Source organism: Bubalus bubalis, chromosome 9 (genome assembly GCF_019923935.1).
Source record: "Bubalus bubalis isolate 160015118507 breed Murrah chromosome 9, NDDB_SH_1, whole genome shotgun sequence".
Taxonomy (NCBI): domain Eukaryota; kingdom Metazoa; phylum Chordata; class Mammalia; order Artiodactyla; family Bovidae; genus Bubalus; species Bubalus bubalis.
This window is the reverse complement of record NC_059165.1, coordinates 16,806,133-16,826,037: the sequence shown is the minus strand read 5'-3', so window position 1 is coordinate 16,826,037 and position 19,905 is coordinate 16,806,133. Positions and strand designations below refer to the sequence as shown.

At 37.4% G+C, this 19,905-nt stretch overlaps 1 protein-coding gene across 10 annotated transcripts in view; it reads right to left on the bottom strand.

Annotated features, from left to right (window-relative positions):
• KIAA0825 (KIAA0825 ortholog) overlaps positions 1 to 19,905 on the bottom strand; it is a 442,771-nt gene that overhangs the window by 286,090 nt on the left and 136,776 nt on the right. For all 10 annotated transcript variants that reach the window (XM_044948546.2, XM_044948547.2, XM_044948542.2 and 7 more), the window contains exons 8-12: positions 19,326 to 19,553; positions 17,833 to 18,098; positions 16,265 to 16,415; positions 11,170 to 11,360; positions 7,744 to 7,926 (exon numbers count right to left, since the gene is read on the bottom strand). In XM_044948546.2, the coding sequence (XP_044804481.2) occupies positions 7,744 to 7,926; positions 11,170 to 11,360; positions 16,265 to 16,415; positions 17,833 to 18,098; positions 19,326 to 19,553 (1,019 nt within the window). The remainder of the gene's footprint in view (positions 1 to 7,743; positions 7,927 to 11,169; positions 11,361 to 16,264; positions 16,416 to 17,832; positions 18,099 to 19,325; positions 19,554 to 19,905) is intronic.

The following is a 19,905-nucleotide window of genomic DNA, read 5'->3' as shown; positions in this document are numbered from 1 at the left end:
ACCTGACTTCAGGCTCTACTACAAAGCCACAGTTATCAAGACAGTATGGTACTGGCACAAAGACAGAAATATAGATCAATGGAACAAAATAGAAAGCCCAGAGATAAATCCACGCACATATGGACACCTTATCTTTGACAAAGGAGGCAAGAATATACAATGGATTAAAGACAATCTCTTTAACAAGTGGTGCTGGGAAATCTGGTCAACCACTTGTAAAAGAATGAAACTAGAACACTTTCTAACACCATACACAAAAATAAACTCAAAATGGATTAAAGATCTCAACGTAAGACCAGAAACTATAAAACTCCTAGAGGAGAACATAGGCAAAACAGTCTCTGACATACATCACAGCAGGATCCTCTATGACCCCCCTTCCAGAATATTGGAAATAAAAGCAAAAACAAACAAATCGGAGCTAATTAACCTTAAAAGCTTCTGCACATCAAAGGAAACTATTAGCAAGGTGAAAAGACAGCCTTCAGAATGGGAGAGAATAATAGCAAATGAAGCAACTGACAAACAACTAATCTCGAGAATATACAAGCAACTCCTACAGCTCAACTCCAGAAAAATAAATGACCCAATCAAAAAATGGGCCAGAGAACTAAATAGACATTCTCCAAAGAAGACATACAGATGGCTAACAAACACATGAAAAGATGCTCAACATCACTCATTATCAGAGAAATGCAAATCAAAACCACTATGAGGTACCATTTCACACCAGTCAGAATGGCTGCGATCCAAAAGTCTACAAGTAATAAATGCTGGAGAGGGTGTGGAGAAAAGGGAACCCTCTTACACTGTTGGTGGGAATGCAAACTAGTACAGCCACTATGGAGAACAGTGTGGAGATTCCTTAAAAAACTGGAAATAGAACTGCCTTATGATCCAGCAATCCCACTGCTGGGCATACACACTGAGGAAACCAGAAGGGAAAGAGACACGTGTACCCCAATGTTCATTGCAGCACTGTTTATAATAGCCAGGACATGGAAGCAACCTAGATGTCCATCAGCAGATGAATGGATGAGAAAGCTGTGGTACATATACACAATGGAGTATTACTCAGCCATTAAAAAGAACACATTTGAATCGGTTTTAATGAGGTGGATGAAACTGGAGCCTATTATACAGAGTGAAGTAAGCCAGAAAGAAAAACACCAATATGGTATACTAATGCATATATATGGAATTTAGAAAGATGGTAACAATAACCCTGTGTACGAGACAGCAAAAGAGACACTGATGTATAGAACAGTCTTATGGACTCTGTGGGAGAGGGAGAGGGTGGGAAGATTTGGGAGAATGGCATTGAAACATGTGTAATATCATGTATGAAACGAGTTGCCAATCCAGGTTCGATGCACGATACTGGATGCTTGGGGCTGGTGCACTGGGACGACCCAGAGGGATGGTATGGGGAGGGAGGAGGGAGGAGGGTTCAGGATGGGGAACACATGTATACCTGTGGCGGATTCATTTTGATATTTGGCAAAACTAATACAATTTTGTAAAGTTTAAAAATAAAATAAAATTATAATCATTTTTCCCCATAAAAAAAATAAATAAAAACAAAAATAACCAGAGAAGACCACATTTCAGAAGCAGGAGAATTAGCTTGAGACTGAAGTATTGAGATAACACTGGAACACCTGAGATAACTGAGGATATATGAGTCCTTCTGATGCCCCTGAAACCATAGTTGACTAACCATGAATATATGAGTGAATGAGTGAAAGTCACTTAGTCATGTCTGACTCTTTGCAATCCCATGGACTACAGAGTATGGGATTCTCCAGGCCAGAATACTGGAGTGGGTAGCCTTTCCCTTCTTCAGGGGATCTTTCCAACCTAGGAATTAAAACCAGATCTACTGCATTGCCAGAGAAGGCAATGGCAACCCACTCCAGTACTCTTGCCTGGAAAATCCCATGGACAGAGGAGCCTGGTGGGCTGCCGTCTGTGGGGTCACACAGAGTCAGAAATGACTGAAGTGACTTAGCAGCAGCAGCAGCTACTGCATTGCAGGCAGACTCTTTAACAGCTGAGCCACAAGGGAAGCCCATGTAGAGATAACCAAATTCAGTCTACTTCACCATTTAAACATAGTTCGAAGTCACTGCTTTTCTTTCATAAAGCAGGGCTACTAGCCCTTTGGCATTAAGTGAAAGAAATCAAGGTAAGATACTTGGAGTACAATAAGGCTTCCTACATTTCTCCTGCCCCTGGGCCTTTGTTTCGAAAATACATCTTTGAGGTTAGAAAATGATGACCTGAAGTTAGAAAATGACTGCTATAATGTTTGGTCTAAAGAAAGTGTTAGTTGCTCAATTGTGTCTGACTCTTTGAGACCCCATGGACTGTAGCCCATCACGCTCCTCTGTCCATGGACTCCAGGCAGGATATCGGAATGGGTAGCTGTTCCCTCCTCCAGGGGATCTTCCCATCTCAGGGACTGAACCTGGGTCTCCTGCATTACAGGCAGATTCTTTACCATTTGAGCTGCCAAGGAAGCCCCAAGAATACTGGCTGCTGCTGCTGCTGCTGCTAAGTCGTTTCAGTCGTGTCCGACTCTGTGCGACCCCACAGATGGAAGCCCACCAGGCCCCGCCGTCCCTGGGATTCTCCAGGCAAGAACACTGGAGTGGGTTGCCATTTCCTTCTCCAATGCATGGAAGTGAGAAGTGAAAGTGAAGGCGCTCAGTCGTGTCCAACTCTTAGCGACCCCATGGACTGCAGCCTACCAGGCTCCTCCGTCCATGGGATTTTCCAGGCAGGAGTACTGGAGTGGGGTGCCATTGGGAGCGGGCTGCTATTCCCTTCTCCAGGGGATCTTCCTACAGAGTAAATACTGTGTTTTTTGTTTTTTTTTTTTAAAAAGGAGTGAATAAACAGAAGATATTGTCAGACTTTGCTTAGTGAAAAGGAGGGTGAATTACAGGGGCCATCTGTGAAGTCAGTCTTGAGTGGTACAGAGCGAAGGGACAGATTGAAACAGGCCATATGGTGAAGAAACAGAACAAGACTTGATCCTAGAGTACCAGGCAGGAACCAGCTACTTAAGAGATTCAGGGTACTGGCCTTCCTGAAAACCAATGACTTGCTGTTTACCAGTGTTTTACTCTTTTAAGACCATACATAAAGCGATTTGATTTTAGCTTTTTTTTTTTTTATAGTTATTTCCCTCAAAAATAATGTTTAGAAGGAAGAGAACAAAGGGAGCCATTTAATCTAAACAAAATGGCTCAGAGACTTAACTCTGTTTACTGGGTCCTTTTGCATTCTGCCAGATACTTCTTTAAAAAGTAAGTGGCTTCCGTGTTGGCTCAGATGGTAAAGTGTCTGCCTGCAATGCGGGAGACCTGGGTTCGATTCCTGGGTTGGGAAGACCCCCTGGAGAAGGAAATGGCAATCCACTCCAGCACTCTTGCCTGGAAAATCCCATGGACGGAGAAGCTTGATAACCTACAGTCCATGGGGTCGCAAAGAGTCAGACACGACTGAGCGACTTCACTTCTTCTTTAAAAATACATTTTATATATTTTTCTTTCTATTTCCATCTAGTCCACATTCATTTTTAACAACTTTATTGAGATATATAATTCACATACCACAATATTTGCTCATTTTAAGTACACAACTAAATGATTTCTACTATATTCACAGTTATGCAACTTTTACTACTATCTAATTTTATACTGGAGAAGGCAATGGCACCCCACTCCAGTACTCTTGCCTGGAAAATCCCATGGACGGAGGAGCCTGGTGGGCTGCAGTCCATGGGGTCGCTGAGGGTCGGACACGACTGAGCGCTTCACTTCCAATTTTCACTTTCATGCATTGGAGAAGGAAATGGCGACCCACTCCAGTGTTCTTGCCTGGAGAATCCCAGGGACGGGGGAGCCTGGTGGGCTGCCGTCTATGGGGTCGCACAGAGTCGGACACTACTGAAGTGACTTAGCAGCAATTTTATACCGTTTTCATTAGGTTCAAAAGAAACCCATTCTCCCTTCCTCTGCCGCCCCTGACAATCACTAATCTATTTTTTGTCTCTATGATAGTCACTCAGTCGTGTCCGACTCTGTGACCGCATGTACTATACAGTCCATGGAATTTCTAGACCAGAATACTGGAGTGGGTAGCCTTTCCATTCTCCAGGGGATCTTCCCAACCCAGGGACCGAACCCAGGTTTCCCACACTGCAGGCAGATTCTTTACCAGCTGAGCCACCAGGGAAGCCTGACTTTCTGTCTCTATGGATTTGTTTATTCTGGAAGTTTCTAATAAGTTGAGTCACACTATATGTACTCTGTGTGTATGGCTTTTTTCACTTAGCATGCAGGTTTTGAGATTCATCCCTGTTGTAGCATCTGTCAGTATTCCATTTCTTTTTAGTGGCTGAATAATATACTACTGTATGGATATGCCACATACTGTTTATCTATTTACCAGCTGATGGACACTTGGGTTCTTTCCACTTTGTACTACTATGAAAAATGCTGCTATGAACTCCTGTGTGCAAATCTTTGCACGGGCATATGTTTGCATTTCTTTTGTGTATATACCTAAGAGTAAAGTTATTGTGTTTATAACCATATGATGCTCAACATTGTACATGAGCATCCCCTATGCTTACCATTTTGAGGAACACCTGTCTCCAGTGTACCAAACATTCTTGAGGTATGAAAGAAAAAGTTTTAGACCAACATGTTCTGTTTCATTAGGGACAGTGAAGTAATTTCAAATAACTAAAGAGATAAACAAGCTAACCTTAAAACACCCAGCACCAGTTTGAAACCAAACTACAGAACGAGCACTGAAATACCTTGGAATTTAGTGACTCAAAAGTCATGTGAATGACATCAAGTGAACCCCAAAGATAGGTCTGCCGTTCCCTGGCTCAGTGACCAACATTCTGGCCTATTTCTGATGACCCAGCCTTTGCCTGGCATGTTGGTACTTGCACTGAAATTCATTCTCCCATGTTATTACATGAGGTAACATTGGAGACAATCAACTTTCAAAAAGTTTCCACTTTTAATTTTTATAGGACGAATCAAAACATTTTGAAATATATATAATGTTCAATTTTAACATTAAAAATTTTATCAGACTCTCCTATAATACTTGAGGGTGAGTATTTCAACTTGCTCCTTGATGTGACACCTGTGTTTAATCCTGGTGCTTAATCATAGGGCCTAGGGAGGCAAGAGTATTTAATAAATTGAAACTGAATTGTATTTACCTAAAATTCTAAAAATTAACTTTAATTTGCTAGATAGAAACTAAAACTAACATTCTGTGCAAGCAAATGTAACACATGAAACCACTATTTGCGTATGTGTGTGAACGTGCATGGAGTGCACGTCTGAAAGTGCAGCATGACTGCCTTTATGAAAGAAGATAAGCATAACCACAAGTGATAAGCATTTCGGAAAATATATGGTGAATATTTTATGTTTCAGCAGGTCTCTTTCCCTGGAGGACAAACCTAAAGTACTCCTTTTACAACATCCTAACAGAAATCTACAAAGGGGAGTTAAAAAAGGACACACATTTTTGCAAACACATTTCATTCTTTCTGAAAAGATTTAAAAATCATATTTCTGCCCTGGGATTTAGTAGTCCTATGCTAAGCTCGGAGAGGAAAATACATTCAGTTTATCTGTCAGAACTACTTGGAATAAAAGCAGTCACCTTCAAGAAAGGCATATCACATAGAGTGACAAATGTCAGGCATAGTTTATAAAAATCCAATGCTATCAACATCTGATTGCTACTTTTAACCAATTCCTCAAAGCATACAGCCTAATTTTTAAATGTGAGATAGATATACAATTTTTTTTTCTCGAAATGCTAACAATATGACAACTTCATATCCTGGCTGTGAAAAGAAGCTAAATAAATCAATAGAGTTCTTGCAACACACACATTTTTTTTTTTTTCCTATTAGGTATGGAACATGTTGCCCTGTAGATTTCCTTTGTCAATAGAAAGCAAAATATATTTTAAAAATTAGATTTATACTCTAGGAAAGCAAATTAAATTTTATACCAACATGAATGGATAAAATCTGTGAAAATTTTTATGATCTGAGAAATAATAAAAAATGAAAGTATATATAGACTTTTATTCATGCTTTAAAGCAAATCCACTATCTATGTTTTATATTAAAAAAAAACAGAGGCAGTGCTTGGTATAAAATGTTCTGCAATTCTGGTTTAAATTAGCAATTTAAATTTGTTGAATGAGGTTACTATGCAATACAGAGCTCTGAGTACTTGTAGAGTTGTTTAAAAATGTATCAAAAGTCCACAGGTTAACAATAATGAATGTATGTTACATTATTATTATTATTAAAATATGCAACCTTTGATAATAATTTATTTGCTTTACAAATGCATTGGGGGGTTAAAATTTTTCTATTCATCTGTGACAGACCGTGAAATTCAATATTGCTCACCATGACCAATCCATGAAATTTGTCAACTTTGTTCCTGATTTTCACAGGGCCTTCCCCTTAGATGAAATGACCCATTGAACTAAGAGCACAGTAATTTTTTCATCTATGGTAAATCAGTTTAGTTTACTAGGATTTATTATGGGCTTCAGAACTTGAGCTTTTTGTGATTATGCACCATTATACATATAATCCCAAATTTATGGCAATTTATCTCATTATTTCTTTCCCTTTCTGAAAGAATTCTCCATTTCTAAAATTAGGTCTCAACGGAAAGGTTGCCAGAAGAAGCAATCTGTAAACAACGGGTCTGTTGAAAGTTCAAGAGTGGGTGAAAATTACAGGGAAATTTTGAAAAAACTTGTTAATTACCCTTAGAATTCCTAACACAAAATTTACCGAAAATCAAGATTTATATATTGCCTTTACCAGGATGGTACAGAAACAAATACTTTGTCAAATTTATTTTAAGAAATACAAGTCTGTATAATTTTTACTATCCAAGAAACTAAGAATATGCAATATTTAATCTTTTAAGATAAATTGACTACGTTGGAGGAGGGTTTAAACGAAAGTATATTAATGTTTCATTATAAGATTTACTCTAACTTCTTTTATCATATTACATATTTGAATGAAATTAACCAGAAAAGCAGTTCAATTTTTTTTTATTTTCCTGAATCTTATTTGTTTAGTTAAGTAAATATTTCAACATTTAAAAAATCATTACTTACTCCTATTTCCACTTCCCATTACTAGCCCAGTCACTAAGTCCAACACTAAAAATGCAAATCTATGGCAGAGTAAATGGAAACATTATGTCTCTTCTAGACTAGAGAGCATTTTATAATCATTTAAAAAATCTTTTTGATTAGAGAAAATCGTTTATATCAAATTAAAAGATATTTTTAGAGGAGCATAAAGCAATTGGGATATGATTTATTTTTTCACAGACAAATCAATCCATGAATAAAATTTGAGCATTTAAACAACTCAAATAATGATGCTCAAAACATTCCTGCTTGTATTTAGAGCCTTATCAACTGAACAGGATTAATCAATAGAGAAATACCACATATTTAGGATCAAATAACTTCGAGAATGAAGAAACCCCTGTTGGTTAGAGTTAGTTTTGTAAAATGGTTCAATTCACAATATCACAACTGTGCTTCAATAAATTTCTACTTGCTACTTCACACAATTCAGTAAGCAGCATAAAATTACATTATTTTCCATATCATAGTAGCTAAAAAGAAAATACATTTGATACTTACTGGTGTAATTGTGTTAATGGTGAAGTCAAAATAACTAATGTTGTGAAGAGATTATTACAGTGGGTATGAATTTTAAAAATTTTATCATCTACATATGCATGAGGATTCAAAAGCTTCTGTACAGATGTGCAAACTGACCATAACATGTTCTCAGTGCAAATTAAAATTGTTGTGACATCAAGTCTGTTGGAAAGAAAAAGAAGAAAATCATGTTAAAATTGTTCTCTCTGCTTGGTAGGCACACTATCATTTATATCTATTATATTAAACATATGTAAGAATAGAAATATTTGCTTCGATATCAGAGATTCAGAGATCAAAAACAGACAAAGCATCAAAGATAGATTTTGAGTTTGCAAGTGTTAGCTGACCCATAATACCATGCATTGGGCTTCCCTGATGGCTCAGCAGAAAGAAACTGCCTATAATGCAGGAGACAGGAGATGCGAGTTCAATCCCTGAGTCAGGAAGATCCCCTGGAGGAGGAAATGGCAACCCACTCTAGTATTCTGGTTTGGAAAATCCCACAGATGGAGAAGTCTGACGAGCTACAGTCCAAAGGGTTGCAAAGAGTCGGACACGACTGAGCACGACACCATTCATTATCTTTAGAGATAATGACGTCTATAGCAGTGAAGTGTTGCAGAAGTGCTTTTTTTAAAAAAGAAAAACAGTCTGTTTTGCATTATCAAGATCCTCTTCAAGAATCTCAAGAGCGTTTCTTTGAAATTAAATTCAGCAAAAGAAAAGTCACGTTAAAAGAAAGTTCTCTATTATCCACATACATGTGATAGGTAAAAATCTGATAGCAGAACAATCTTCTCATCCAAGTACAAGGTATCAAAAGAAAGGTACAAGATTGAGCAATATGTTCTCCTAGCATGTGGGAGGTGAAAAAAAAAGGCACCAGAGGCACAAATGAAAAAGCTTACAGTTTCAGAACTTTGCAATATTAAATAAATTTGTCACAAATATTTGCCACAAATTTAATACTTGTTCTCCTTACATGTATATGCAAATAATATTAATTTATATTAATAGCAAACAATATAAATTAAAATATTAATATCAAATAAATATTTTCCTTGCATATATATATTCAAACCAGTCAATCCTAAAGGAAATCAACCTTGAATATTCATTGGAAGAACTGATACTGTAGCTTAATCTCTGATACTTTGGCCACTTGATGTGAAGAGCTGAATCACTGGGAAAAAACCCTGATGCTGGCAAAGATTGAAGGCAGGAGAAGGGGATGACAGAGGATGAGATGGTTGGATGGAATCACCAACTCAATGAACATGAGCTTGAGCAACCTCTGGGAGATGGTGATGGACAGGGAAGCCTGGCGTGCTGCAGTCCATGGAGTCGCAAAGAGTCGGACACAACTGAGTGACTGAACAATATATATAGAGCACAGTTTTTGTTATATGACAGTTGGAAGCTAGAATTCTAAGAGCATCCAGAATCATCCTTAGGAAGGTTTAATTGTAGTTTGCATCTACTCATTCTAATTGCTAATTAAAGAATTGCAAATCCAAGGTGTATATATATATATATATATACACACAGACACAAACAAACACATGCCTGTGAAATCTGATTTCTACAAAATGGATATTTTATAATTAATCATTCAAATAAAAATATGTAACTTATAAAAACTAGGAAAGATAACTCTAGCTTTGCAAGATGTTTTTATGTACCCAGAAAATAGAAGCCAAAAGTCTCTATAATACAGTTAATTAACTAAATATACTACCTATTTCATGAGCTAATAGTAAATCTGATTTCATAAGTATCTTATAATGACTTGCCACCTCACAGTCAAAAGTGATGTAAGCTACATAAGGAAAAGAATGAAAGTATCCTTTGCCTTCAAAAGGAATTTTCCATCTCTTCTTCAGAATTCAATGGGTTTTTTTTTTTTTTTTAATGCTTGGTCAGTAATTCAAAACAGCTTGTTCAAAAATACCATATTTATGAAACACTGTAGCAAGACCTAAATGCCCTCACATGCAGCATGCTTGATCAGAAAATAATTCCTACTGACAAAAATAATAAAGCCTCTGATGTCTTTAGGCTCTGCCTAACATATCTGAGCCTGGTGGGCTGCAGTCCATGGGGTCGCGACTGAGCGACTTCCCTTTCACTTTTCACTTTCACGCATTGGAGAAGGAAATGGCAACCCACTCCAGTGTTCTTGCCTGGAGAATCCCAGGGACGGCGGAGCCTGGTGGGCTGCCGTCTATGGGGTCGCACAGAGTCGGACACAACTAAAGCGACTTAGCAGCAGCAGCAACATATCTGAAAAAAAAAATTTTTATACCTAAAAGGCAGGTCTCAATTACATTAATCAGAATGTTTATAAAAACAAAAGGCTTCACTTTGTATAGACCATTGTTGGCATGTACACACATTTTTGTAATATTCTTTGCCTAGACAACCCATAGAATTGGCCTGTTCAGTTCAGTTCAGTCGGTCGGTTGTGTCTGACTCTTTGCAACCCCATGGACTGCAGCACGCCAGGCCTCCCTGTCCATCACCAACTCCTAGACCTGGCTCAAACTCATGTCCACGAGTCGGTGATGCCATCCAACCATCTCATCCTCCGCCATCCCCTTCTCCTCCCGCCTTCAGTCTTTCCCAGCATCAGGGTCTTTTCCAATGAGTCAGTTCTTCGCACCAGGTGGCCCAAGTATTGGAGTTTCAGCTTCAGCATCAGTCCTTCCAATGAATATTCAGGACTGATTTCCTTTAGGATTGGTTTCCTTTAGGATTGATTTCCTTTAGAATTGGCCTATAATTCAGTCTTTAAGACTTCATGACTGCTGCTCCTCATTTTCTGTGATTTCACATTTTGAACTATTTTTTAGTAATACATAATAAAAAGAAAAGGAAAAGAGGAAAGAAGTAATTAGAATATATTAAGAGAAAAATGATTAGACAAAAGAGTTTCCTTAATGAAGATGAACTACAATATTTTAAGGCATTAAATTAAAAAAAAAAAAAAAAAAAAAAAAAACACCCGAAAGTAAAATTCCTTGGTTGCCTGGAATTTCAGTCAAATTACTTCATCACAGCACCGCAGCTTTCCTCTCCAGTTTAGGACTTTAATTTTCTCTCTTTATCTTATTTATTAACCTTTGGATATCTATGTCCTAGATTGTAATACAACTTGACTCACTTTTTAGAAAAAAAGTGGGTTTTACATACAATTTTAAGGAGAAAAAAGAACAAAGTTATTTTGATTCAAGTTCCACATTTGCACTTAAGTATCTCAGGAGAATTGAATATGATTTCCTTTCAGATGTTAGAAACATTAAATATACAAGGAGTTACATCATGAGATTCAGAAGCACATTCTGCTTTATACACCTGACAAACATTTTCTTGAAAAGTAATGGTTTTCACAACTTCAGTTACCTTATCTGTAGGGTTCTCTTATAACTGGGATGGGCCTGGGCATATCTGGAGGCCAGGAGACCCAAAGACTTCTCCAGAACTTCTGCTAGTATCTCCTGGGCTAATTTAGGGGGCAGGATGGTCCAGAGATCGTGATGAAGTGCCCAGAAGAAATAATGCCACATCTGGAGCGAGAAGGAGCATCTTTCCCCCTGGCAAAACCAGCACACATTAAACAAGAGGATCGCATCTTACCAAATGTCAGTTTGCTTCCTATGAACTTAATTAGTTCAGGCTGAAAGGAAATAGCTGGAGGGTTTGATGCACTCGATGACCAAGAAAGATTTTTGACAAGATGTAAAACATTCTTATTGACAAAGGAACATATGTTTTATTTCAATTATGAGACCAGATATTCTAGTGTAAATCCAGACCACAAGCATTTAACCTAGGGTAGCCTTGATTTACCTACTCGTGGTCCGGAGTTTAAAATTTACTTTAAAATGATCATCTTTGTAGCTGCTAAACAAAGTCTTGCATAGTCTAAGATAGTGGGCTGATTCTTCTAAAATTAAAGAGTAATCTTTGAAATTAAGCATGTATATTCTTCTGGGCTTATTAACATCATTGAGATCACCTTAAAAATGGTTTAGATTTCACATTACAATGAAATGACAGGAGCAAACATAAACTTGCAGAGTGTGTACTTATCAACATGCGTGAAAACAAAGTGGGAGTCACCAAAGATGATTATATTAGGCTATTTCATCCATGGAGTTTCAACAACAGTACTAGAAACACATCCTAAAATGGTCTGATTTTGCAAGATTTCGTAAAGCCCAGGCAGATGGTATCATCATTTCTTAGTATTTTTTACAGTACTTTACACTTCCGAAGGGCCAGGTTCTCATTCCTTTCTACCTCTTGACAGACCTCTTTTCTGTGTCAAATTTTCCCTGATCACAGAGTGAGACCCAACAGCAGCCAAAGCTAAGGGGAAACAGGCAGAAATGAGAAGGTCACCTCAAGTGAATTACAACCAATAATTAGTTAACAGGCTCTCAGGGAGGTGTGCTAGGAGTTTGCTCGTTTTCTTCAGACCAGATTAAAAGATTACTTGAAATACATTATTTGAAGTTTGAAGAATGTGTTCTTCTAAAACTATCCTGATTACGTTACTATATCAAAAGTTAAATGAGAAAAACTTATTTTATCTCTTAAGTAATCCTCTGACTTAAAATTTCTATTTCGCACACTCCTTATATTTCTCAAACAAACATCATTTTAAACAATTCCAATGTTCTCCTTAGTTCTCAGAAAACTAAGATCATGGCATCTGGTCCCATCACTTCATGGCAAATAGATGGGGAAACAGTGGAAACAATGGCTGACTTGATTTCTTGGGGCTCCAAAATCACTGCAGATGGTGACTACAGCCATGAAATTAAAAGACACTTGCTACTTGGAAGAAAAGTTATGACCAACCTAGACAGCATATTAAAAAGCAGAGACATTACTTTACCAACAAAGATCCGTCTAGTCAAAGCTATGATTTTTCTAGTAGTCATGTATGGATATGAGGGTTGGACTATAAAGAAAGCTGAGCACTGAAGAATTGATGCTTTTGAACTGTGGTGTTGGAGAAGACTCTTGAGAGTTCCTTGGACTGCAAGGAGATCCAACCAGTCCATCCTAAAGGAATCAGTCCTGAATATTCATTGGAAGGACTGATGTTGAAGCTGAAACTCCCATACTTTGGCCACCTGATGTGAAGAACTGACTCACTGGAAAAGACCTTGATGCTGGGAAAGACTGAAGGCAGGAGGAGAAGGGGACGACAGAGGATGAGATGGTTGGGTGACTCAATGGACATGAGTTTGAGTAAACTCCAGGAGTTGGGATGGATAGGGAGGCCCGGCATGCTGCAGTCCATGGGGTTGCAAAGAGTGAGACTGAGTGACTGAACTGAACTGAACTGGTGTTCTCCTATACCTAAATTTGATAGTTTCTTATGTATATATTCTTTACATATTATTCTTCTGGTACTTTCTTTGATTACTAAAGTCTTTTGTAGTCACTATAATAATAATAATCTATAGTTATTATCTATTGACCTTCGAATGGAGTTTATGAGTAGAATTGTTCTTGCTGGGTGGAAAACTTGGATATCAAAATGTTGAAGAGTCAAGTTCAAACTGGTGGGGACTTTGACCACTTCTGATTTTCTGACTAGATGTACATCAAAACTGTTTTAAAAAAATTAATGCACAAGTTGCAAATCATAGTTTCTTATATTTTCTTTGTTGTGTGTTCTGTGATAAAGAATACTTTACAAAATTTCCTCAGCTAAGAAAGGAATTTTAATACTTTATTTTCTCTATTACTTTCTGTGTTGTACGTTAAGTAAAGCAAAACCAACCCAGCTGATATCATGGCTGGTCTGAATGATTTATACTTTCTCCATGTCGGTGAGTGGGTGCCCATGATAATATGGCCAACATGATTTCTCATATTATTTCTCCTTAATAGCCACCTTTGAGCAATAAATGAGAAAATAAAAGTAACTTTAGGCATACCTATCTCTTCCCCTAAAAGTGAAAGATACTTATTTTTAAGACTTTTAAAAATATAAACTTCATGTTCACTTAAAACCTTCCAAACTGGTCATCTGTCTCACAATTTTCTTCAAAATGTGTATAGTTTCTATGTATGCAAGGGCTTTCATTAAATTAAATGTGATTCATTTATTTTTCTGACCTGTTTCCCTATTTGTTGTCATTTCAAAAGTATTCTGCTAGTAAACATCTGTTATTTTTGTAGACCCGCTATAATACAAACAGATGTGAACTTTTATTTAGATTATATATCAGGAAACAAGCAGCTGGGCTTTATTATATAAGCCACTCAATATTATCTTTGAACAGACAATTCTTTATTCTTTGACTATTAGAAAACACAAGTTGCTAAAATTGAACAGATGTCAAGTATACTAAAAGCTTGATTTTAAACATGTAATTTGAACACCCACTGTGCCATCTGACCAGCACCTCATCAGAGAGATACTGAACTCTTTGGCTCTCTCAACCTGACAGTTCAGAAAGTGGAAATGATCTATCTAGGGCTCACTTGTTATCACAATACATGAGCAAATATTGCTCCATATCTTACAAATTCTCTATTTCTTTACTACACTCTGCACACGGTGATAGGATCCCCTGAGATCTCTATCTCACCCTCCACCTCCAGTCGGGCAGATTTCATCGCCTCGCCCCTTCAAACATTCCTACCAGTCCTGTTTCACAAATCAGCTGGAATAATGGGGTGAGACAGAGAGAGGGGTGTAGTAAACAGGATAAAACCATGTTGGGTACTCCAGTTATCAAAATCGCTTAAAATCTGTATTGGTTTTAGAAGGTTCTTATTTTTGGTAAACAGAAAAGCAGTATCACTTTATTTTATTTTATTTTTTTCTGAGCATAAATAACCACCGCTAACTCTGCAATTAAATTGTAACTACTGACCATGTAAGTATATGGAAGCTACAGTACCATGTAATCACAGGCTAGCTATCTCGTTATTTCTGTCTTGGAAGCTAAAGCCTTGTCATAAGATCTAAGAGCTGAATGTTATGTGGTAATTTGTTGTTGTTGTTGTTTTTTCTTTTAAATACTTGGTAACTTCAATAACAGGTTCTCAATGCATCTACTTATTATTTATACCGTAGGACTCTTCCAGCTCCCAATTTGCATGAAAGGAAACATAATATCCCTGTGTTGGACGGATAGTGACGGGATACCTGTTCTTCAATGGACACATCATATAAAATTGCTCATCAGCGCACTGACACGTTGAAATAGTTTGAAACATGAGATGGATTCATTTTCAACCTCTCTGTTTACCTCAAGGCAAATAAGGGAGCTGGGACGCGGCCAGGAGAGGGGAGACCAATACTTTTATTCTTATCTCAGGCTACCAGCTGCACCATACCACTTTCTCGTTTTCATTCTGCTCGCTGCTGTGTGAAGCGCGTCAGATTTGGAACACCCTATATAGATGCTTTCGCAGAGAGAAAAGGTATCTGGGAAGGGCCTCTAAAGGAGAGATGAAATGGTCTTAGAAAACGTGGAAAGCCCTTTTAAAAAGCTTCTAAGCTGCTCGTCTCTGTTGTGACAACATTTATTATGATAATAACCCAGGCATAAATGGAGCCATGGTGTCAGCAAGGCGACAGGAGTGAGTTCACTGAATAAAACTCCACTCTGTTTTTCTCAATACTCTACAGTTAGCAGGACAATCAAGAAACAAAATCACAAGCTTCAATCTGGAGGAAGGCATTCGTGGCAAAAACTACGGAAGGTGGGCTTGACTGATGACATTTTGAAAATGTTGATTATCTTGATTAAGATATTATAAATGTTTCACCCTGCTCTGAAATCCGCTTCAAGGGATTTCAAATACTGTGGTTTATGTGTAATCAATGGGATTCAGAGGAAGGGGAACTAATGAAGCTTGATGATGAATAATTTTAATTGATCCAGGTTTTGGTGACACTAGGAATCATTAGGCTTTAATTCAGTAGAAATTTGGGATTTCAAAACATGGGTTAAATGAAAATAGGTAAGCTATAAATGATCAGATGGGTCTTAAAGCACACTCATAAGAACACACAATAAGAAGGGAAAACAAGTATAAAAAGAATAAAGCTGTTTAATAAAAAATCTTTATCAAACACAGATGGAAATATATAACAAGAAAAAAGTGCAAGGATACCTCTTACTGGTCCCTTTGAAAACAATACAAGGTTGTATATTATATTGTGGCATTGTTTTCTCCTTGAATTTTACTCGTGTCCCATTACATTCCAACTATTATATAGCACGGAAACACTGCAGCTCAAATTAAGTTATTTTTACTTTTAAGCAGAAGGAGTGTTCTAATTATTTCAGGTTTTTAAGAACAGTGTTTTTCCAAGTATAATTTCAATATTTAAAAAATATTATCCTCACAGCCTTCGTGTGTTAGTAATGCCAAGCTCATGTTTCTAATTAGCCAGAAAGCAGGTAGGCAGTAAAACATATTTGTGTAAAAAGGAGGGATAGTAAACGTAACTTCACACCTCATAAAAAGCTTTGTAGTCATCCCAATGGTGGCTCTCAGCGTCCTGTAAAATGCTTGTAGCACAAACTCTGACGCAGTAGTCCGTAACCTGAAACTGCAGACTGTTGATGAATTCCTGGTATCGCTGGATAGGCACCAGGAATATGGGTCTGTGCAGAGGGAATGATCAAAGAGACAGAGATTTAAGGCCTGTGCAGTAGGAGGTAACAATCTCCAGTACTACAAATGGTTTTGATTATTAGATATCAATCATTCATTTCCTCCCAATGCTGAAGTCTGCATCCACAGTCACTTTCCAAAAAGAAAAAAAAAAAAAAGCTGGTCTTTGTTTTGCACGTCCTTTGAAAACGTACATCTGCTGTTCCGCAAATATGCGCTTCAACTTGAGACAAACTGCATTGTCAATACATCATTCAAAAATCAAAGTATTCTTTGTAAGCCTATTATTAGAGATCAGTGCATTATTTAGGCATTAGGTTATCGTTATTACAGAGAACAACATGCATTTGTCAGAACCAACTTTTATAAAGCTATCACACGTCCCACAAACACAGTCTTTTTATTTTAAAAATTGTAATTTTGTAGCTGTCAATTATCTCATAAACTGTTTTACAATATTCTACAGAAATAAAGGGATTGCTGGCACATTTTGTTTATAAATTCGAGTATGAATCACAACATCTGACTACTTAAGGGAATTAAAGAAATATCATAGTTATATCCTACATCAAGCCAAATTTACTTTTATCTTTAGCTATTTTTAGTACACTCTCTTATGCTTCCTCTCGTTACTAGAAAGGGACTGCAAAGGCTGAATAAGGAATACAGACTAGATTCTTGGGCTCACACTGGAGTGTCCAGTCTACACGTTCCCTTTGCAAAGGGCCATGCCGTCTTCTAGAGAGTACAAGAGAAGCCAGATAGGCCACCTGATTATACATCTGGTCATTTCTGTTCTCTAGCCAGAAAACATTTGGTCTTTTTGGACCACAAATACATGAGAATTGAGACTGTCAATGCTTCCTTTTCACACATGAAGAATAGCGTCTATGAAATGGGCATTCTGAGATATGTTTACATTGGTCACAAGAATAGTCAGAAATGCATCTCTTCTCTAGGCCAGCTCCTAATGTCTAGTTGGTCTAGGAACCAAAGAGAACGGCATTTTCCACAAATATTGTTTTGTGTGACAGGGGAGAAGTTTATTTTTCCTTTCCAGTGTAATCTGTACAACGGGCCTTGTGGAATGGAAAGGCTTTGCTTGGTCACATCAGAACAGCATGCTGAAAATAGTTCCTCCAGACTACAGCGTCTGGGAAATGCAAAGGTCATCCCAGTGGGCCTTCAGAGGGAATACCTATCTTTCTTGCTATCTGTGTATCTGGTTTAATACAACCCATGCTCTACCTTTTTGACATTTCCTAGGCAAGATAAATGAAAATAATTCCCCATGTTTATTATTATTTTCTCCTTCTCAAATACCATTTTCAAGATTCCACTTCTGTGATACCCAAAGATAGATGATACTGCAAGCATGGCCATCAACTTAGTGTAAATGACACTCACTTCTTAGCATTTTCTTTCATCACATGATCATATTGCATAAAACGCTGGAAGACATACACAGCCGTGGAGAGCAGGGTGTGCAGGTTTTTCAGGGGTGCTTTGGAGGGAAACTCCTTGCTTCTCTCCTGCAGTCTGGCCAGGACAGCTGTTGCCACTTTACAACAGGCCTCCACAAAGTTTGCTCTAATTTCCTGAAAAGAATCATCTCTGCATGCCAGAGCCAGTGGAAGCATTATGTCAAGTTTTTCCATGATGTCAGAACAAAACTAGGGAGAAATAAATGTAGCACTGAGTTATTTGTATTCTGACAGCGCCATGTAATTTATGTACAGGGAGACTAAATTCCAAAATAATGAACTTGGCATCAAACATAAATATAATGACACAACTTTATAATAACCGATGTCTCAGTGGTAGAAAGTTAAATGTTTTATGTCAAATAAAGAAATACAAAAATGATACTTCTCTATATATAAACTTCAAACCTTATGCCTACCAGAGAGACATTATGAAAAACTCAGGAAATAGCTTTCCATGACAATACTTTTATTTGTAGTTAATTGAATTCAGAAAGTATGTATCCATGATTACATTATTTTTGACTTACTCCCGGGTTTGTTTGTTTGTTTGTTTTGGCTAAACTGTCATAAAAGTGTTTTTTTTAATTAATCACCACATATAAATGAAGCTGTATCAGTTTAACTTAAATAATCTAAGAGCATCAGAAACAATCTCATGTAGCATTTTCTTATTGATAGAGTCAGCAACTTTTAGGAGTGATGCACTTAGCGTTTCACTAGTTATTATGAATTTACTCCTTCTTAACGGCAAAGGAGGTGTGATGGATGGATGCATGAAAAGGCTCACTTGCCTCTTCTCCAGAGAGGTCAACAGTGTTTCTGGGTAATGTACTGGAGCTTCAGGTGGCAGTGGGGGATTAAGGTCACTTTTGAAAACTCTCTTTCAAAAACACTTCAATGAGGGGTTGCTGACCCCACTGTAGACTGAATATGGAGTAACTCTTATTTCTCCATTTCCATAACTACTTCCTATTTTCTCAGTATGTTCTGTGACTCTCAAAACAAAGATGTAAGACTGATGCTAATGGAATGTTTACTAAGATGTAAATCAAGACTTAAAGGTTGCCCAAACCAATAAAAGACAACAACTCCTTCAACCTCCTAAATTTCTCCTGCGGGGGGCGGTCATTCAAAGGTATCACACAAACAGGCTGTTCCCCAGGTCCCCAGGAAGTCACAGAGGCCCTCTCTTTAGCTGCTTCAGATTCATGGAGCAAAAAGTTGGCACCAGGTTTGAGTCCTTTTTTGTTAGCACAGTGGTCCATGGATACCAGGAAAACACGGTGCTGGGTCAAGTGCCAAGGGTTTCCCAAGAGATCCCATCATTTTTCTGTTGGTTCCCTTTGCGATGGTTTATATGAAGAAAAATCTCATATGCCAATCTAATTCGAAAGGATTTCATTTAACACTTGCCTTTGCAATTTTCTTTGGTTGGTCTGCTTCAGGAACCACATAGCTATCTTGCCAAACTGGCAGGACATTTACAAGGTCCAAAGCATAGCTGACAGTTGAAAACCTTTCATTCTGTTCCTGTTGGAGAATTTTTGCAGAAAAATCTTCAATGGCTGTTGTTATACTATGTGCCATGGGAAGAGATACTTTTTTAAATGCACTTCTCCAGCCAAAATCTAATAAAGTAGCCTGAAATATAAATTTATGTTCAGTTATATTAATCTTAACAACAAGTGTTTCTAGTGTTATAGATATAAAAGCATTACTTTCATTCAGCATGTTGAATATAGGTATTCTTTGATAAACTGTAAAAGCCATTCTTATAACCTGAAAATATTACCCAGTGAATAAAGCAATATACAAAACATGTGCATTCTTTATACACAGTAATATACTGACATTTCAATTTAATTCATCAGTGGATTTAATCAAAAACTTTTTTTTCAAAATTTAATCTCTTAAATATAGTTCAATAAAACCATCTTTATGAGAGCTGAAAGTTCCACTTACTATTTATCACGTAAAGCAACCTTTAAATTCA